This window comes from Botrytis fragariae (genome assembly GCF_013461495.1).
Source record: "Botrytis fragariae strain BVB16 chromosome Unknown tig00000045, whole genome shotgun sequence".
In the NCBI taxonomy this organism is placed as follows: Eukaryota; Fungi; Ascomycota; class Leotiomycetes; order Helotiales; family Sclerotiniaceae; genus Botrytis; species Botrytis fragariae.
The window spans coordinates 2,205,048-2,220,422 of record NW_023500991.1 but is presented as its reverse complement, the minus strand read 5'-3'; the positions used below and the strand labels follow the sequence as shown (position 1 = coordinate 2,220,422).

General features: G+C 43.1%; 4 protein-coding genes across 4 annotated transcripts; 3 read left to right on the top strand and 1 right to left on the bottom strand.

The window, feature by feature from the left end:
• Window positions 1–2,499: 2,499 nt before the first annotated feature.
• On the top strand, window positions 2,500–4,145 carry Bfra_003873 (putative g-protein coupled receptor protein; the record flags this gene model as incomplete). The annotated part of the gene is made up of 4 exons (XM_037334278.1): window positions 2,500–2,587; window positions 2,638–2,876; window positions 2,935–3,708; window positions 3,762–4,145. 4 exons carry the CDS (start codon window positions 2,500–2,502, stop codon window positions 4,143–4,145), a joined length of 1,485 nt encoding a protein of 494 aa, XP_037194365.1.
• A 3,690-nt stretch (window positions 4,146–7,835) lies between these two features.
• Window positions 7,836–8,725, top strand: Bfra_003872 (putative 40s ribosomal protein s13 protein). The gene is made up of 4 exons (XM_037334277.1): window positions 7,836–8,067; window positions 8,154–8,186; window positions 8,317–8,363; window positions 8,422–8,725. The coding sequence occupies exons 1-4, from the start codon at window positions 7,866–7,868 to the stop codon at window positions 8,593–8,595; spliced, it is 456 nt and encodes a 151-aa protein (XP_037194364.1). The 5' UTR covers window positions 7,836–7,865; the 3' UTR covers window positions 8,596–8,725.
• Window positions 8,726–8,856: 131 nt separating this feature from the next.
• On the bottom strand, window positions 8,857–9,714 carry Bfra_003871 (putative dpy-30 domain-containing protein; the record flags this gene model as incomplete). Its single annotated transcript, XM_037334276.1, has 3 exons — window positions 8,857–8,929; window positions 9,003–9,346; window positions 9,514–9,714. The coding sequence occupies 3 exons, from the start codon at window positions 9,712–9,714 to the stop codon at window positions 8,857–8,859; spliced, it is 618 nt and encodes a 205-aa protein (XP_037194363.1).
• Window positions 9,715–9,965: 251 nt separating this feature from the next.
• On the top strand, window positions 9,966–12,818 carry Bfra_003870 (putative coiled-coil domain-containing protein mtmr15 protein; the record flags this gene model as incomplete). The annotated part of the gene is made up of 2 exons (XM_037334275.1): window positions 9,966–10,528; window positions 10,583–12,818. The coding sequence occupies 2 exons, from the start codon at window positions 9,966–9,968 to the stop codon at window positions 12,816–12,818; spliced, it is 2,799 nt and encodes a 932-aa protein (XP_037194362.1).
• Window positions 12,819–15,375: the final 2,557 nt, after the last annotated feature.

The following is a 15,375-nucleotide window of genomic DNA, read 5'->3' as shown; positions in this document are numbered from 1 at the left end:
GCCGACATGCAGATGATTATGTAAATGTAAACATAAACGAGAGCACTTCCTTTTTCGACTTTGTCGATTGTCTATCCTTTGGATGAGACTTGACGTTGATGTGCTTGCAGTTGTTCATGGTAGATGGCTGGCTGATAATTATGATTTCATTATGACTGACTTTGCCTCTCCGTCTTTCTGCATGATATTTAAGCCACTCTGCCCAGCCTCATTGCGTGGACAAAAAGTGGAAGTTGTGGCAAGATCGCGGGTCGATTTCAACAAAGTGTACACGAATTCCAGGAGGACTAAAAAATACGGTACCGTAGCAGAATGTCCTTTCGTATGGTGTGTTTGAGTGAGACGGCACGATATTGTGCCAAAATATCGAATATACCTAGCTGACTTAGTACATTGTGTTCTGGTACGCACTACACGGTGGCTTCTTTGCTTCCAGGAATCCATGGGAAGGCGTGACTTCGACAATACAAGGAACTCTTGCAATATATATCGCCTGGCTTGAACTTTCCGTTCTCGTTGGCGTTTTGTTCAATTGGGAAGTCCAATCGCATGATTTCAGACCCACCTGTCAAAATTAAGTCAACAGCTTTCGACTCGACATTGCCTTCACAGTATCTAGGTTACCCAAGTCTTATCGTGTTTATTAGATACTTTACGGCCTTAGTACAAAGTATGATATACTCGAGTATCAAAGTTTTGAAATCGTCGGATCCTCAATTCCAAATTAAAAATCCGAGGTCGCGACTCGCTTCTTGTTCAGTGGACCTTTGGGGTAGTAGTACGATCTTCCAAACTTTGTTTAAGGAAATATGATCTTATTCTTTCCGAACCATGATCACATCTATTGGAATTCTACTACAGTAGATCATCGATCGGATAAACTACAATAAAGCTTTTGTGATATTGATCAGGGGTTGTAACATAAATGATGATGAAATACGACCTTACGCGCGACCTTTGGACCTGCATGTATATTTACACATCTGCAATTAGTTGAAGGAATGTGTGTGGGTGGGCAAGTGAGCGAGTGGACTGCGGAATACGTTAGCTGGTATCTAGCAAATTTTGTGTAGACCTAATTGTAAGCTTGTGCCTGTAAGCGAAAAGGGTGTATTACCTCTTAGCAAATTGCGGAGTTCTAATTGAGGGGGAAGAGGGGGCCACGGCTCGGTATAGGAAAACGAAAAGAAAAATGAAATCAGTTGTTGATGATGACTACCTATGAACAGAGCAATTTGGAATACACAGTCAAGTAAACAACGCCTCGCCCTTGTGAATCCTTGTGGTGGCTTTCTTTATCAACGCTCTTCTGGTTGGGTTGGGTTGGGTTGGATAGAATCCAATTCAATTCATTTTCTTTCTTGGGTATTTCTTCCTCGCCCGTGCCAATTATAACTTATATCTGAGAACAGTCAATAATAAACTAATCATCCGATCATCCAATGATATCAATTAGCCATGGAGAAAAGACCTAATGTGGAAAAGTCAAGAGTGGATCCTCCGGAGACGCAAATTGCAAGGTGGCCTGGTCATCGTATCCATGCAAAGGCAATCAACCTACCACACTCTCACACCCAATGATTCAGCTCGTTGGCCGAGATTTTCTTAAACACAGGGAAAAAAATACCCATCACCAGTATTTCTCCAAAACTTTCTCAACCACTCTTCAGCTTGCCAATTGGTAACCTCCTCCCAAATGTATCCTCTCTCTCCGATAACCCAGAAATGCTATATTCCTTGTTAAAATATTGTAATATTGTGCCTCTATACGCAAATCTTTTCTTCCAATTAAATCTGCAAGGTGGATTTATGTCCTAATCCGGTCAACCACTAGTTGATACTCAAGACTTCATCCGCGTCTTTTGCTGGCCGGAACACCATCTTCCCACAGGGATTCGTCCTACCGTCCCTTCAAGGAAGGCATAAGGAAAGACCAATCCTGGCTCATCATGGAGCCAGAGGACAATCATGAGCAAGACCCTCGCGTGCGTCCCAAGCTACGAGACTCCACCTATGGTACTCAGACTGCACTTATGTCGCCTTATACATATGCAGGCTTGTATTCCCCATTGTGTCCATTTGGATCGGTTTCTATTTTTCTCATTTCTGTATCATACACAAACGTTCCAGTTCCATTTTTGAATTCTCTCTGCTTTCTTGATATCATCTGAAGTATTGTCAAAGCACCTGGCGATGGCCCTATGAAACTCTTCCAGTACTATATCCCACGGGTCTACGCACCACCGAGCGTTCAAACATACTAGACTTTCCCATCACTGGTTTCGTAATATACCACATGACGATTGCAAACGTTTAACTTCCAAAAGTACATGACAGCTGGAGAAGAACGCCACATCATATAGTGTCTTTACACTTCCTTCCGTCCATTGATATACGGCCGGTCCGGTGTGAGAATCAGGAAAGTTCACACACCCGGCTGCCGTCATTTTCAATCGATTTGGCGTCCCTCTATTACGATTGTTGATTCTTATCTCCACAATGAGCGGTTCTAATTCGACAGTTTTTGGCCAGGGCAGATGTCCAGCGCCGTTCCTTGAGGCAGATCTCTTCCCATCGACGGGTGGTTGTATGTCTTGCATACTCTCCGGTCCGCTTCACCATGCTGACAATATATAGTTACCGATGGAAGGTTTTGCTCTACCACCTTGGGGGTCATTTGCTGCTTGCCATGCCCACAGACTGAATGGTTATACGGTGAAAGCATCAACACCCTCACCGAATCCGCAAATTGGGTCAGTGTAGGGGCGATGATATGTTCTATATACTTGTTGATATGCTTCGCATTTCTGCCAGTTGAGAAGACCCATAGGCACTACCTCAGTATCTGCTTGGTTATTGCTACAGTTTTGATGCAGGTGAGTCACCGGTTCCCGTGCCTTCTACAAACCGTTTCCTAACACATCTCGCCAAAAGTTGGGATTCATTATACCATTAAGCGCAAACCCCGATCAATGCTATAACGCGATCACTCCGAACGATATGAGCACTAACTTTACCTGTGCAATCTCCGGCGCATTCATAATGGCTGGAGGCTGGTGTGGTGTGATGTGGGTCTTCTTAAGATCCCTCGCCTTACATCTACAGATCTGTTGGCAGGTGATTATTGGGAAGTCATTCATGTGGGGGGCTCTTGCTACTGGATGGGGAATACCGGCCATTGCATTGTGTTTTGGAATGATTTTTAGTGGTGTTTCCTTCCGATTTGGAGATACTTGCCATATCAATCACGAGAATAGTTTAGCGGACTTCTGGATTCCTCTTCTAATTTTCTCTGGCGCCACCGTTATCATCCAGTTCGTTACTTTCGGTTACTGCATCAAAGTATATCTTTCATCCCTCGCAGACAATTCCAACACCACGGAAACTTCAGGAGTTTTGCCTTCGTATACTAACAGTGTACGCACTGTCTCACCACGACAAGCATATCGTCGTGTTCGCCGAGTGATTGAGTTACAATGGAGAGGTATCGCTATTGTACTAGTGATTATCGCTGATGTCGCATTCTTTGCGATTGTGTTTGTCTTCATGGATGATTTGGAAACAAATATCCTCAAGGATCCCACCAAAGCCGAGCAATGGTTAACATGTTTGATACGAACTGCTGGAGGTAAAGAAGAGTGTTTGCCTTTAGCGAAATCTCTAGTTGTGAACGAGGCTACCGTTGGTGCGGTCCTTGTCATGCTATCCGTAAGTTCTGACCATTACCGTCGTTATTTCACTCAAGTGCTAATGTAATCTAGTTCAATGGCTTCTGGGCAGCAATATTCTTGGGAAGAAAGGCAATGATTACAGGCTGGTATGAGATGTACCGTGGAAAAATAAAGCCCAACAATGAATTCGTCAGCGCCGATGTTCACGCCTTCAAGGATCCCAGGTCATACGAAATGCTTAGCAAGGATCGAGATCAACGTGACAGCAAGAACATGGAGACATACGAAACCCCAGACGCCGTCACTCCAATTTCACCCGTTCGAAAAAGTGGTCGAGAAACACCAGACTACTTTGGCAGGGAAGCAAGATATAAATCACCGTCACGTTCATTTTCCAAACCCCATCCACCACAATCATGGGATTCAACCACAACATATGCTCCACCCATGAATTCAAACGCGAACAAATTCTGATATGGGTTCGACATGTATATTTTATTTATTTTCAAGCATTTTTAGCGATGTTTCATACTGTTCCTCACGAAGGGTCAAACAGGAGTTTGGTGCCTTGGCGACTCGGCGGCTTGGCTAGGCGATGGAGCTAGAAGAAATAGAGAGCCCGGCTCATCACCCCACGCGGGATGAAAAGACTTTGTATAGTCACCTACATGGATCAAGTCAGGATACAAAAAGGACGAAACCTGGAACAAACCCTTTTTCCTTTGTCCGAGAAAATGCCGGTCGGGAACGAAAGGGCTCCGACCGGGTGGATAGAATTATGGAGGGGGATGGGGTATAATGTGTTTACAATACCCAGATACCCATTCATAGGCCGAAATGGTCATCGAACTTACTGGTTCGAGGGTACTAATACTGCTACAGTTGTAGTAGGTATACATAGAGATCTCGAGTCCCGAGATTTCGGATTAGGTATGGGATATACCCCGCCTATGTAATGACGATCTGTACTTTATTAGTAGTGTTTGTATGTATTATGATAACATCAAATAGAAAAATATCTAAACCAATTATCTGATGATTTCACTCCTGTTTGCACTGTGATAGATTATGATGTATATGTGTTCTTCTGACGGCGTTGGGTATAAGTCAAGTCCACAACATCCAATAGAAGCCAAATATCTTTAAACTCGTACTTTGCTGAAGTTGCTAGATACTGTTGAACTACAGTATCATCAGTGTTCGCATGATTTCCCTAATTCTTAAATCCAAGAAGACTCTGGATCTTCACACATGTGAGCATCCATTCTCTTTAGCATGACACTGCCGTACTAGAGGTGAGCTAGTCCAAGCCCGATATTACCAGAAATCCGACGATGGATATTGTTTGCATATCATAACGAGAGTTCAGTACTGGCTAATCACGAGAGACAGCGAGTGATGCAGATGAAAAGAAATTCTTGATCATATGCTCGAGTATAACCCATGGAGACCCGTCTCTTCGTGGCTTTCTGGCGAAAACCACGCTTAAGCATCACGATTCGTAGCATCACATCTACGATTCCTTTGAATGTCATAGAGTGGGGTTTTGACTTTTTAGAATTGTACTTTAGCAAGGATTCCTTCTCAAGACTCGGAAGTTGAAGTTTGATTCCTCATATTTCATAGACTTTGCTATACACACGTGTCAGATCAGGAGAGTCTGAGAACCTTGAATCGAGCTTAAGATCGTAATCACCAATGCCTCGGAATGGATAATATATCTATCTACTTAGGATCTTCCCCCCCGTTTCCGCTTTAGACTCAATAGACAATGATGTCAATTTTTTGATTGGTCGCTTAACTAACGTCCTAACCCAACCAGAGAATCTACGATCACGAGATCCTCATTCTCACTCGTCAGACATATTTGTGCCTCTCTCCTCCTTCCCATTTCTTCCCTTCTTTAAATCATTCATCTTAACTCTCCTCCCAAAACCCAATCTTTTATGCAAAATGCGGATCACACCGCATCCGAACTTATACTATTCATAGCCGTTATCCATACACTCTCTTTCTTTATCGATACAGGTAGTTAGAAAGAGAGTGGTATTAATGGAAGCTTATGCAATGCTGCTGCGGAGGCCGAAATGGAGAAATTTACGCCAAATAGGTGGTTGGCTTCTTATTTTGCTGAAGGGGTATGAGGAATCTTGAGGTGAAGAATGGCGTAACGATTTTGCGATGGTGTGGTAGAGATGGAAATGTGCTGAAATATCATCATTTGTCGAAAAATTACTGTGTGAGAATGTCTTAAGGAGTCCAATCGAGATGAAAAGGTATGTATTACCCTCTCCTTCTACACATCCATTCTCACACCCCCTAGATCCTCAAATTCACCTTCTTGAAATCCGGCCTTATGCTGGATTATTTCTCACCCGTATCCAATACTTCACACTTCCAGCTCGAGCTACCCTTTGATTTTCTCAATCGAGGAGCTGTTCTAGAGGACTATGATGGTTTCTATACCCTAACTTACTTCTATCGACCTGGTAAATATTGTTGCCAAGGCAATGGAATATGGAGCGTCATGATCTATAAGCAGTGGCATTTGTGGTGGTCTATTCTCAGCAAAAATCGAATGTAGAGATGCGCGAGAGGGCTAGGAGTATATGTGCTCTTTTTACCTCTTGAAATGTTTATGAATAGGAGAATATAAGGACCCAACTAATTCACCAAAAGAGACAGCAACTTCCAATGAACACCCATAGAAGAAACGGATCTCAGTGCAGAGGATGGCGAATCATCGTGAATACCAATGATATAAATTCCTAATACTCCATTAGACTAAAGCAAAAATGTTTCAAAACTGCTTGTGACGGAAATGCTTCTTGCAGGCCTTCATAATTCATGAGAGGTGGCTGATGAATTGGATTTGTTGGTCAAGGATTAAGAATATAGATCTCGAGAAGTGGCACAAGGAGAGCTGGAAGGAAATTATGTGAGAGGTATAATTTGATTAATGTGGAGGAAGGAAGGTCGCCGCTTAGCTACGAAGTGTGTCTGTCAGATTGGGAAGGTAAATTGAGAAGAGAATCTTGCCAGGACGAACACTCGACAAATTAGGGAGTAAGTTTACTGGCTGAATGTGATGACTTTAAAGTGATCACTCGTGAATATGATTTGATTTGATGAACAGGTCAAACAAGCTTATAGAAATGCTCACGTAGGTACCTATTAAAACCCTTGATGGGACTTTATGACGTTTGAGCGCAAATTGATACCGTAAACTCCAGTTGAGCCATGCGGGACGAAGTGAAGCAAATCACTGAATCGAGAACGATCACATATGACGATCAGATAGACAGACAGCATTACAAGTCATTAAAAAGCATTATTGTAGTCTATATAAAACAGCGTGCAAGTTTCCCTCCTGCCACTTAAGCACCACATCACTTGAAGAAGTACACGATTCTCAAGATACAATTCCACTTCGTAAACCTACCTGTACCCTGAGTAGAGAGCATGACTGGTAATATCATTTGCAAAATGCCGTCAATCCAGGCTGCCCGTGGTCGCGAAATATAAATCGACACATTGATATTGGACAAAAATAAAATCCTTCAAAGACATCTCTGATATCCACCAGACCTTACATGCTTTCCAAGATTGTTGACCTTTGCGACGCGAGAAATTGGTTGATGGAAAAGTGTTCTATTTCAAGGTTAGTTACGGATCATGTATAGATATACAATATCATAAAAGAATAACAACCGAGAAGATTAATCAGATGTTCAGTTAGTTCATTGTTCCCTCCGCAGAGAGTCCTAAAACAAGAGGTACCAGAAAAATAGTAAAAAGAAATATCATCATTGTGTCTTCTCGGCCGATTGTGAATGGAAAGGGAATCTCTTACATTTAAATGATAGCGCACCGCAATCGAGTGTTCCGAATAGTCAGTACAAAAGATGAGGCTGATCTTCAATCAATTATGATAATTGATCATTGCTTCTGTTGGTGAATCAAAGTTGTTGTCGGGAAAATAAAAAGCTCTGGACCTGAGAAATTTCTTATGATGTTCATATTGCGCTAGTCGACTTTAGATCTAGCGCAGAAAATACCAGCTCTTAGCGTAGGCTAAGCGATGAACAATCCACACACATAATATTGCGACGACGAACATTTTCAAAACTTTAACACCTCTCGACAATCTCAATCTAACGACCAGTTTAATCACCGTCGACAAATACCGCAAAAATGGGTCGTCTTCACTCCAACGGAAAGGGAATATCTTCCTCTGCTCTCCCATACTCCCGCGCTCCTCCTTCGTGGCTCAAGACCACCCCAGAGCAAGTCGTTGACCAAATCTGCAAGCTTGCCAAGAAGGGTGCTGCTCCTTCCCAAATCGGTGTTGTCTTGAGAGATTCTCACGGTATTGCTCAAGTCAAGGTTGTTACTGGTATGTTGATTTCCCCATTCTGCAATTGATGCGGGTTGGATTTCAGTTGGAAAGAAATACGAATGCTAACATTTTTACTTCTGCAGGTAACAAGATTCTTAGAATCCTCAAGTCCAACGGTACGATATCCAATAATACATGAATAGTTCCATATATGCCATCATTGGATCATAGTACATCCTTGATGTGTCAATTTGTATCTTTACAAACGCCTCTGCTTGGTCACAGACTGACAGAGTGACAAAATAGGCCTTGCCCCAGAGATCCCAGAGGACCTTTACATGTTGATCAAGAAGGTACGTTCAATACTATCCTCACAGCTAACGTTGAATTATACTGATCCATTAAATCTAGGCCGTCGCTGTCCGCAAGCATCTCGAGCGTAACCGCAAGGACAAGGACTCCAAGTTCCGTTTGATTCTCATTGAATCCCGTATCCACCGTCTCTCCCGTTACTACAAGACCGTCGGTGTTCTCCCACCAACCTGGAGATACGAGAGTGCCACTGCCAGCACCATGGTCGCATAAAAAGTTTCACCATGACAAAATGGATATGGAGTTGGGGTGTGGACTTGATTGCATCACGAACTATACTACTTTCTTGAGAAGGAGTACTGCTATATTGGCATAAAAACTAAATAGCAAATTAAATATTAAGAAATACCTCCAGCGCCAGCCTTGTTCTCAATTATTTTCCAATTATTTTAATGTGATATTTCACTCCTTGAACGCCCATCTTGAAACGATTTTGATGTGCCTAGGGGTATTATATCTAAACTCCATCTATTTTTAATTCCCTCCTTCTAATTCCTTAGATTTTGATAATAAAAATTCTCCCAATACCCGTAAAGGATCTTTTGGTCTGTTAAGAAATGATTGTTAGTTTATACGCACCGTGAGAGGCTCCTATCGAGCAGCAGATCCAAGGTACATACTGGTCCTTGGCTAATAGTTTCATGCCCTCTAATAAACTTCCCGTGACAGTCTGATTCAAATAAACCCTTGCCGGCGCTCCATGCACACTTGCTTCGGTTGGCAACGACGGCCCCGTATCAGGATGTTGGCTAGTAGCTCTCGACGAATTTTCCTTCTCTGCATTCCCGTTTACCTTTGGTACTGGCGTACTGGTGCGCGCAGGAACGGGCGCTGGAGAAGCTGTTTCGCGATTTATGTTCGCAGACGAAGTGGAAACTTGATGCGAGGGGGGTAGAATGGGTGAATGAGAATGTGTTTGTGATTGAGTTTGAGCAGTGGGTGGAAGAATTGCAGCGGCTGGAGACTGTAAGAGAGTTGTATGAGTAAGTATTGAAAATTCTAGTGCAGAAGACAGGCGCGAGAGGAAAAATCCAATTGAATTTGAAGGATGGGAGGGTGAGGGGTGGGAGGAGGAGGGAGAAGGTGGAGGAATGGGTGGAGGATCAGGGTCTGGGGGAGTATAAGGCATACTGCAGGTCTATGAAGAGGCGCATCTTCCATAACCACATCGCGTGTTGCGCCCGGCATTTGGAGGACGCCGGAGGGTGTGGATGAGGGGGGTGTGGAGGACGATTGTGTTTGCATCGCGAGTTGATAGGTATGCGCGGCTGAACTGATGCTGGGTGTGCTATTAGGGTTGATTTCGGGTGATGGCGTTTCGGGTTGCGACATGCTGGATGTGGAGTTAGGTGTGGATTTATGAAGGTTTGGGTATAGGTTTATGTCGCTACGATTGGATTGTGTAATTGGGCGGAGGAGAATTGCTTTCTGCCAAAGCGGTGAATGACGTACGGTAGCTGGTAACGTGCTCAGGCGTATATTGGAATGGTTGACGCGCTTGAAGACGCGGATGTAAGATACGTTCTTGCCATAAAATTGTATGCGATGGATGAAGTACTTCTGTATACATAGCATTCGGTATAATGGTACTCGAAGAAATTAAGAACGCTAATCACAACGTTATGCTACATCGAAGAACTCAACGTAAGATACCGCAAGACTTTAAAGATAAATTATTGCCACCTTCGAAGCGTTTGAAAACTGCAGAGAGTATAGATGGTGATGATCTTAGTTCTCGGTGTCCTTCCGATGAAGATGAATCATTACCTTTATCCCCACGAAGCCGAAGTCCCATTCAATTCAGAAGTACGGAAATTCCCGATTCGGAAGATGAAGGGGAAGATGAAGCGGATCAGATTGTGGCTCCCAGAGTGACGGAATTGGAGAGTGCATTGCCACCAGTTGTTATTAATAAGACTGCGATTGCTGAATATGAAGCAATGCGTGCCGAGAACGAAAATCTTCCAGATGATCTCAAAGCGAGGTTAACTGGTAGGACTTGGGAGAGGGGTAAAAGTAGTATTTATAGTGATGCTTTCAATCTTGCATTGGAAACTGTGTTGGAGGATGAAGGTCATCTGTTCGATGAGAAGGAAATGGAAGTTTTCAAGCAATGGAGAGAATTGGATTATGAAGCTCAATATTTGTAAGGCCTAGTTATTATGTCTGAATTATGACTTTTGAGAGCTGACGAACATAGGTATGTGCGTCTTTTCTTACGAAAAACTTCGGCATGGCATCGCATAACCCGCTTGGGTTATCATGGAGATTTGACGGATGTTTCTGCAGCTTCGAAAGTTCTGCAATCTACCCGAGTATTACCGGAATCAACCGCAACAATTCAAGCCAATCCAGCAGAGTTGGGACCTCCCGAAGGAACAGTCCTTGAAGACTTGTTGACTTTTGCTGATTCGTCAGAAGATCAGATCAAAACCTTAGATGAGGCATTATCCCTATTGAACCTGGATGAACTGAAGGGCTTAGCGAAAGAACTCAAGGTTCAAGGAAAAAATAAAGCTGATATACTAAAAGCACTTCGTGAAACAAGTCAAAGACAGGCTGGACTCGGTTATGTTGGGCTGAAAAGAGCTGATAGTGCTTTGAAATCAAATCCTACAACTCCAGATGGATCGATTCTCGAAGAAAAAGAAGAAGACGACAGTCTCGATCATATGAACAGAGATGCTCATTTCCTCAGAAAGATCATGGCTATCACAGGACCGTGTATACGACTTTCACTACCAGCTTTAAACTTATTCGAACGAGTCCATCTCGTCTTTTACAGATCAACTGAATGGACCGATAAGTCTCTAACCACAATCATTCTTGCCAGAATCTCCCGCCGTAACTTCCCCTCCTATATCGTCTCACGATCAACCAATATCTTCCCCACCCGTTCCACCCTCCTCGAATTTGAAGCCTCAATTCGAACGCAATACCGCGTCGACAACATCCTCGATGGCCATCCAGGTAAATCCGACCTAGACCAAGTTCTTGAAACTTTCGAAGCCATATATCCCCGTTGGAAGATTCTCCTGGCAGAAGAACAACGCAAAGAAGACTCCATATATGAAAGTGGAGAGGGTGGCTACCTTCGCCGATTTTCTCCAGCATGGGTCTACACACGCATCGTGCATAAAGCTCTCTACGTAATCGGACGATTTAAGTCCTACGAAAAAGAATACTCTTTACTCACTGAACTCCTTTCTCAGAAGCTTTTTCATTCAGCCCGAAGGGGTGCATGGTATCAACGTAAAGCTCTTCTAGAAGAACACTATATGTATACTCTCCTCCCAACCCCAGGAATCAAAGATCCAGAACAACAAAAACGTCAATGGAAACGCATTTCGCTCAAAACATGTGAGCAAGGTCTTCAAGATCGATATTGTCATACAATTTATCACTACGACTTACAGAAACGAATCCGTAAACTCGAGAAGACACTCAAGATTCCTAAGAGAGAAAAACACGATTTTGAGCATGTCCTTCTCTCTAAACCTATCGAAACAATTATTCAAGGAATTCAAATCAAAAAGTCGTATCTCACACCAACAACTCTCCGACGTAAATCCAGCGCACCCAATGGGTTTGAAGAGAGACAACGCAGTACCAAAACCATTTGGTTAGATGAATATGAATCTCCATCAAACCCATCTGAATGTTCCGTTGAACAGTTATCTCTAAGTTACTATCGCAGCCTCGGGTTCCGCGGCTACCACTCCGAAGGTGGCATTCTACGCACTCTATTCGCATACCTCTTTTTCGACATCCTATTTCTTTACATCCCCAATGTATTTCAGACAGAATACCAAACTTGCCCTCTAGACTTACACACCGAGTCATTCTATGAAGCTCGAGCGTCGGAAATCAATCATCGCATTGTGGAGATTGAGAATGGAATGGCACCGGGGATTATAAGGGAGGTTTGGGAGAGAGAAGGGGAGAGAAAGACGTGTGTAGTAGGTTTGAGGTGGGACTTTGAAAGGCAGGACTTGGAGGGGATTGTGGAGGCTTTTGGTAGTGCGTTGGGGAAGGTGATGAGGGTTATGGCGGAGGAGTATAGGGTGAGAGGGGGTGGAGTGCCGGATTTGTTTTTATGGGATGATGGAGTGGAGCATGAAGTGGAGGATGAGCCAATGAAACAAGATCCGGTAAAAAGGGAATTGAAGGAAGAGAAAGATATCAAGACCGCAATTCTCGAAGATGTCGAGGAGGAAAAGAAAGAGCTGCAAGTGAAGAACGAGTCCCAGAACGGGTCACAAGACACTATCAAAAGGAGAAGGAAAAAAGAAGTACTCTTCGTAGAAGTCAAAAGCGAGAATGATAGACTAAGCGATACGCAAAGAATGTGGATACATGTACTTCTAGGGGCGGGGATCAGGGTTGAGCTTTGCAATGTGGTCGCGAGGGAGGTGAAGGTTATTGATGCTGAATAAGGGATAAGGAGGAGTAAGGAGTTGATTTGGTCTGATTCTGATGGAGTGGACTGGATGGATGGGGTAGATAGAATGGTCGGTATTGAGTGACAATTCAGGAGGTTTAGGTGGTATAATACCTAGCTGATACGATTTTGATTGAAGATCTGCCTTCTTAGTGTTCATGTTCTGACGGATCAAGCCTGGCATCACAGGACTTTTCCTCCATTCGAAAAATTTACAACTGGCCTCGGCTTATCTCACCAGAATGCAGTCCAAAGCCACCGAAGGATCTGAATGTATCTCAGATTCTTTCACTACTATTTATAGTCTCTCGTACCTCAGTACCAACTAACGTGGCGTTTCTGGCATATTCTTTTCCTACATCTCTTTTTTCTTTTGTAAGTGCAATCAACGTATTATTTCATACTTTATAAGTACCCTGAAAAGTCTTCAGGTTGAGGATGGAGCCTGCTATATCATTATTGTGGATTTTTCTGAGCCAGGAATTTGGTTCGGAAATTTAGCAGACTGCCAGTGTCTACTGCTTCTGTGTTACTCTGATATTCAAACTTACACCTAGATTCTGAACATGAGGGGTGGATCCAACCAAAGAGAAGAGGGTTAAAACTATCTACTGCCATAATATTGTTTTGTAGTATGCCTTTAAAGGAACAAGACGATGGAATCGAATAGTAAAATAAATGGTAAAAGCAATGGACGTAAGCATAGAACCCATCTACAACATGATCGAAGTGCCACGACAACAATACACATCATCATCACAAGAAGCTCCGCACTTTCTGCTTTGCTGTCAGTAAAATTCTATCACTATGCTGTGATCGTTGCGAGCGCAACGAGTTTAACGAAATCGCACTTCGAATGCTTCGAATAAGGGCATCGGGAGAAAATTTGCCGAATAGAAAGCGGAGGGTAGGAAGACATGCTGCGATCAAAGCAAAGCCGCATTCGAACATCACCCAGTAATAGGCATCTGCAATATCCACTGTTGAGATCGGCGAGTTAGCAAGAATATTGGACTTAGAACTAGAGAAAAAGAGAAGCTTTACCATCAGGGTCAATTCCTGGTGTTAATCTAGCTGCGAAAATTTCATATGTTAGCTCGATTGGTGCTGGTGAGGTCGATAAAGTACAAATATACTGACACTTGGCTGCAATAATATAGATGACCATTCGGGTAGCAGACGCAGCTACAGCCCTGAGAACTATCAGCCAAGACACATGATATTGCATACAATTGAACTCACACGGCTCCCAAGAGAAAAACGCCTGTAAGCGCAAACTTCCGGCTAAGTGTTATATGAAGTCTCCATAGCTTTATTCATCAATTAGCATGTATAAACTCGACGAGAAGAATGCGCAGGGTCCTACCATTGGCAGAGGCATAATGACAATCATGATATCCATGATAAAATCCGATATTGCAAGCCCCATCTGAAGAGACAGAGACTCGCCACATTTAGTAACAAGATCTTCAATGGTACCCCAATGCGCATCAATATACTTTCCACACATGAAGAAAAAGGCGAAAAAGAAAGCTATAGACCACGCTGCCACGAGAATAATGCTAGACTTAGGAATGTAATGAAAGGGGCCTATTTTGGGGGTACAGAATATGCGGCGGTAGAAGAATAGAATACTGAGCTTTACACAACCGAGAGCACAGATCTGCATTAGCTCACATGCAAACTCAACCTAGCAGATATAAAATTAGTGATTGAAGGCTGTTGTAAAGATCTTGGATGCTGCATTGCCTGTTGCGTTATCTTGTTCTCTGGTGGTGAAAAATTTACAATGACAGACAATGGTGCATTCGGATAGTGAGTTGTATATCCAAGTGCATGTTTCTTGGCACCTAGTTCGGTTAGAATATGTAATGGCAATGCATACGAATGAGAAACCGACCGATGATCACAGATATTGTCATGCCGACTACCATTGTCTATATGAGAGTCAGCACTGTTGATCGATGAAGAAATGAACCTAAGGTGTGAAACTGACCAGCGAAGGTAAAGTAAGCCAATCATCGATCAGTAAAGGAACCTTCTGTACACGACGGACATAAAACCGCAATGCTACAGCAACAGTGGGAAACAAGATCATATTGATGCTTAGCGCAATGATAGATCTCTCAGTCGCAAATGTGACATGGCTCAGAAAGCCAGTATAGTGAGCAGTCATGATTAGCGAGAAGTATATTCGTTGAATAAGAGATTAGATGGTGAAGAATCACTTTCATTGAAGAAATGCAGGTCTCTCAATATAATCAATGAAGAAGGCGAGTGTAATCCGGGGCAGGTTTGTGTGAGAGGTTGGGTGGGCTTTCCAGGAACGAGCTCCATTGATACTGAAGATTACAATCAGTCAACTAGACACACAAAACTCGCTGTGCCCCAGCCAAATGTTTGGTGTGGATTGTTGATTTGGGCTTTCTGCAGAAGATAACCCCACCATCCGTACAGATGTGGCAGTTCACCCAACCCCAAAGTACTTGGGCACATTTTATACCTGGTCAAATATGAACAAAAGAGTAGGTGCTACAAGTTTTTAATATTGA

Excerpts from the sequence above, each read along its gene's own strand:
- Bfra_003872 (XM_037334277.1), top strand. The coding sequence starts at position 7,866 with ATGGGTCGTCTTCACTCCAACGGAAAGGGAATATCTTCCTCTGCTCTC. Across the intron at positions 8,187-8,316 it reads TAGAATCCTCAAGTCCAACG|GCCTTGCCCCAGAGATCCCA; the intron begins GTACGATATCCA and ends GTGACAAAATAG. Across the intron at positions 8,364-8,421 it reads TTTACATGTTGATCAAGAAG|GCCGTCGCTGTCCGCAAGCA; the intron begins GTACGTTCAATA and ends CATTAAATCTAG.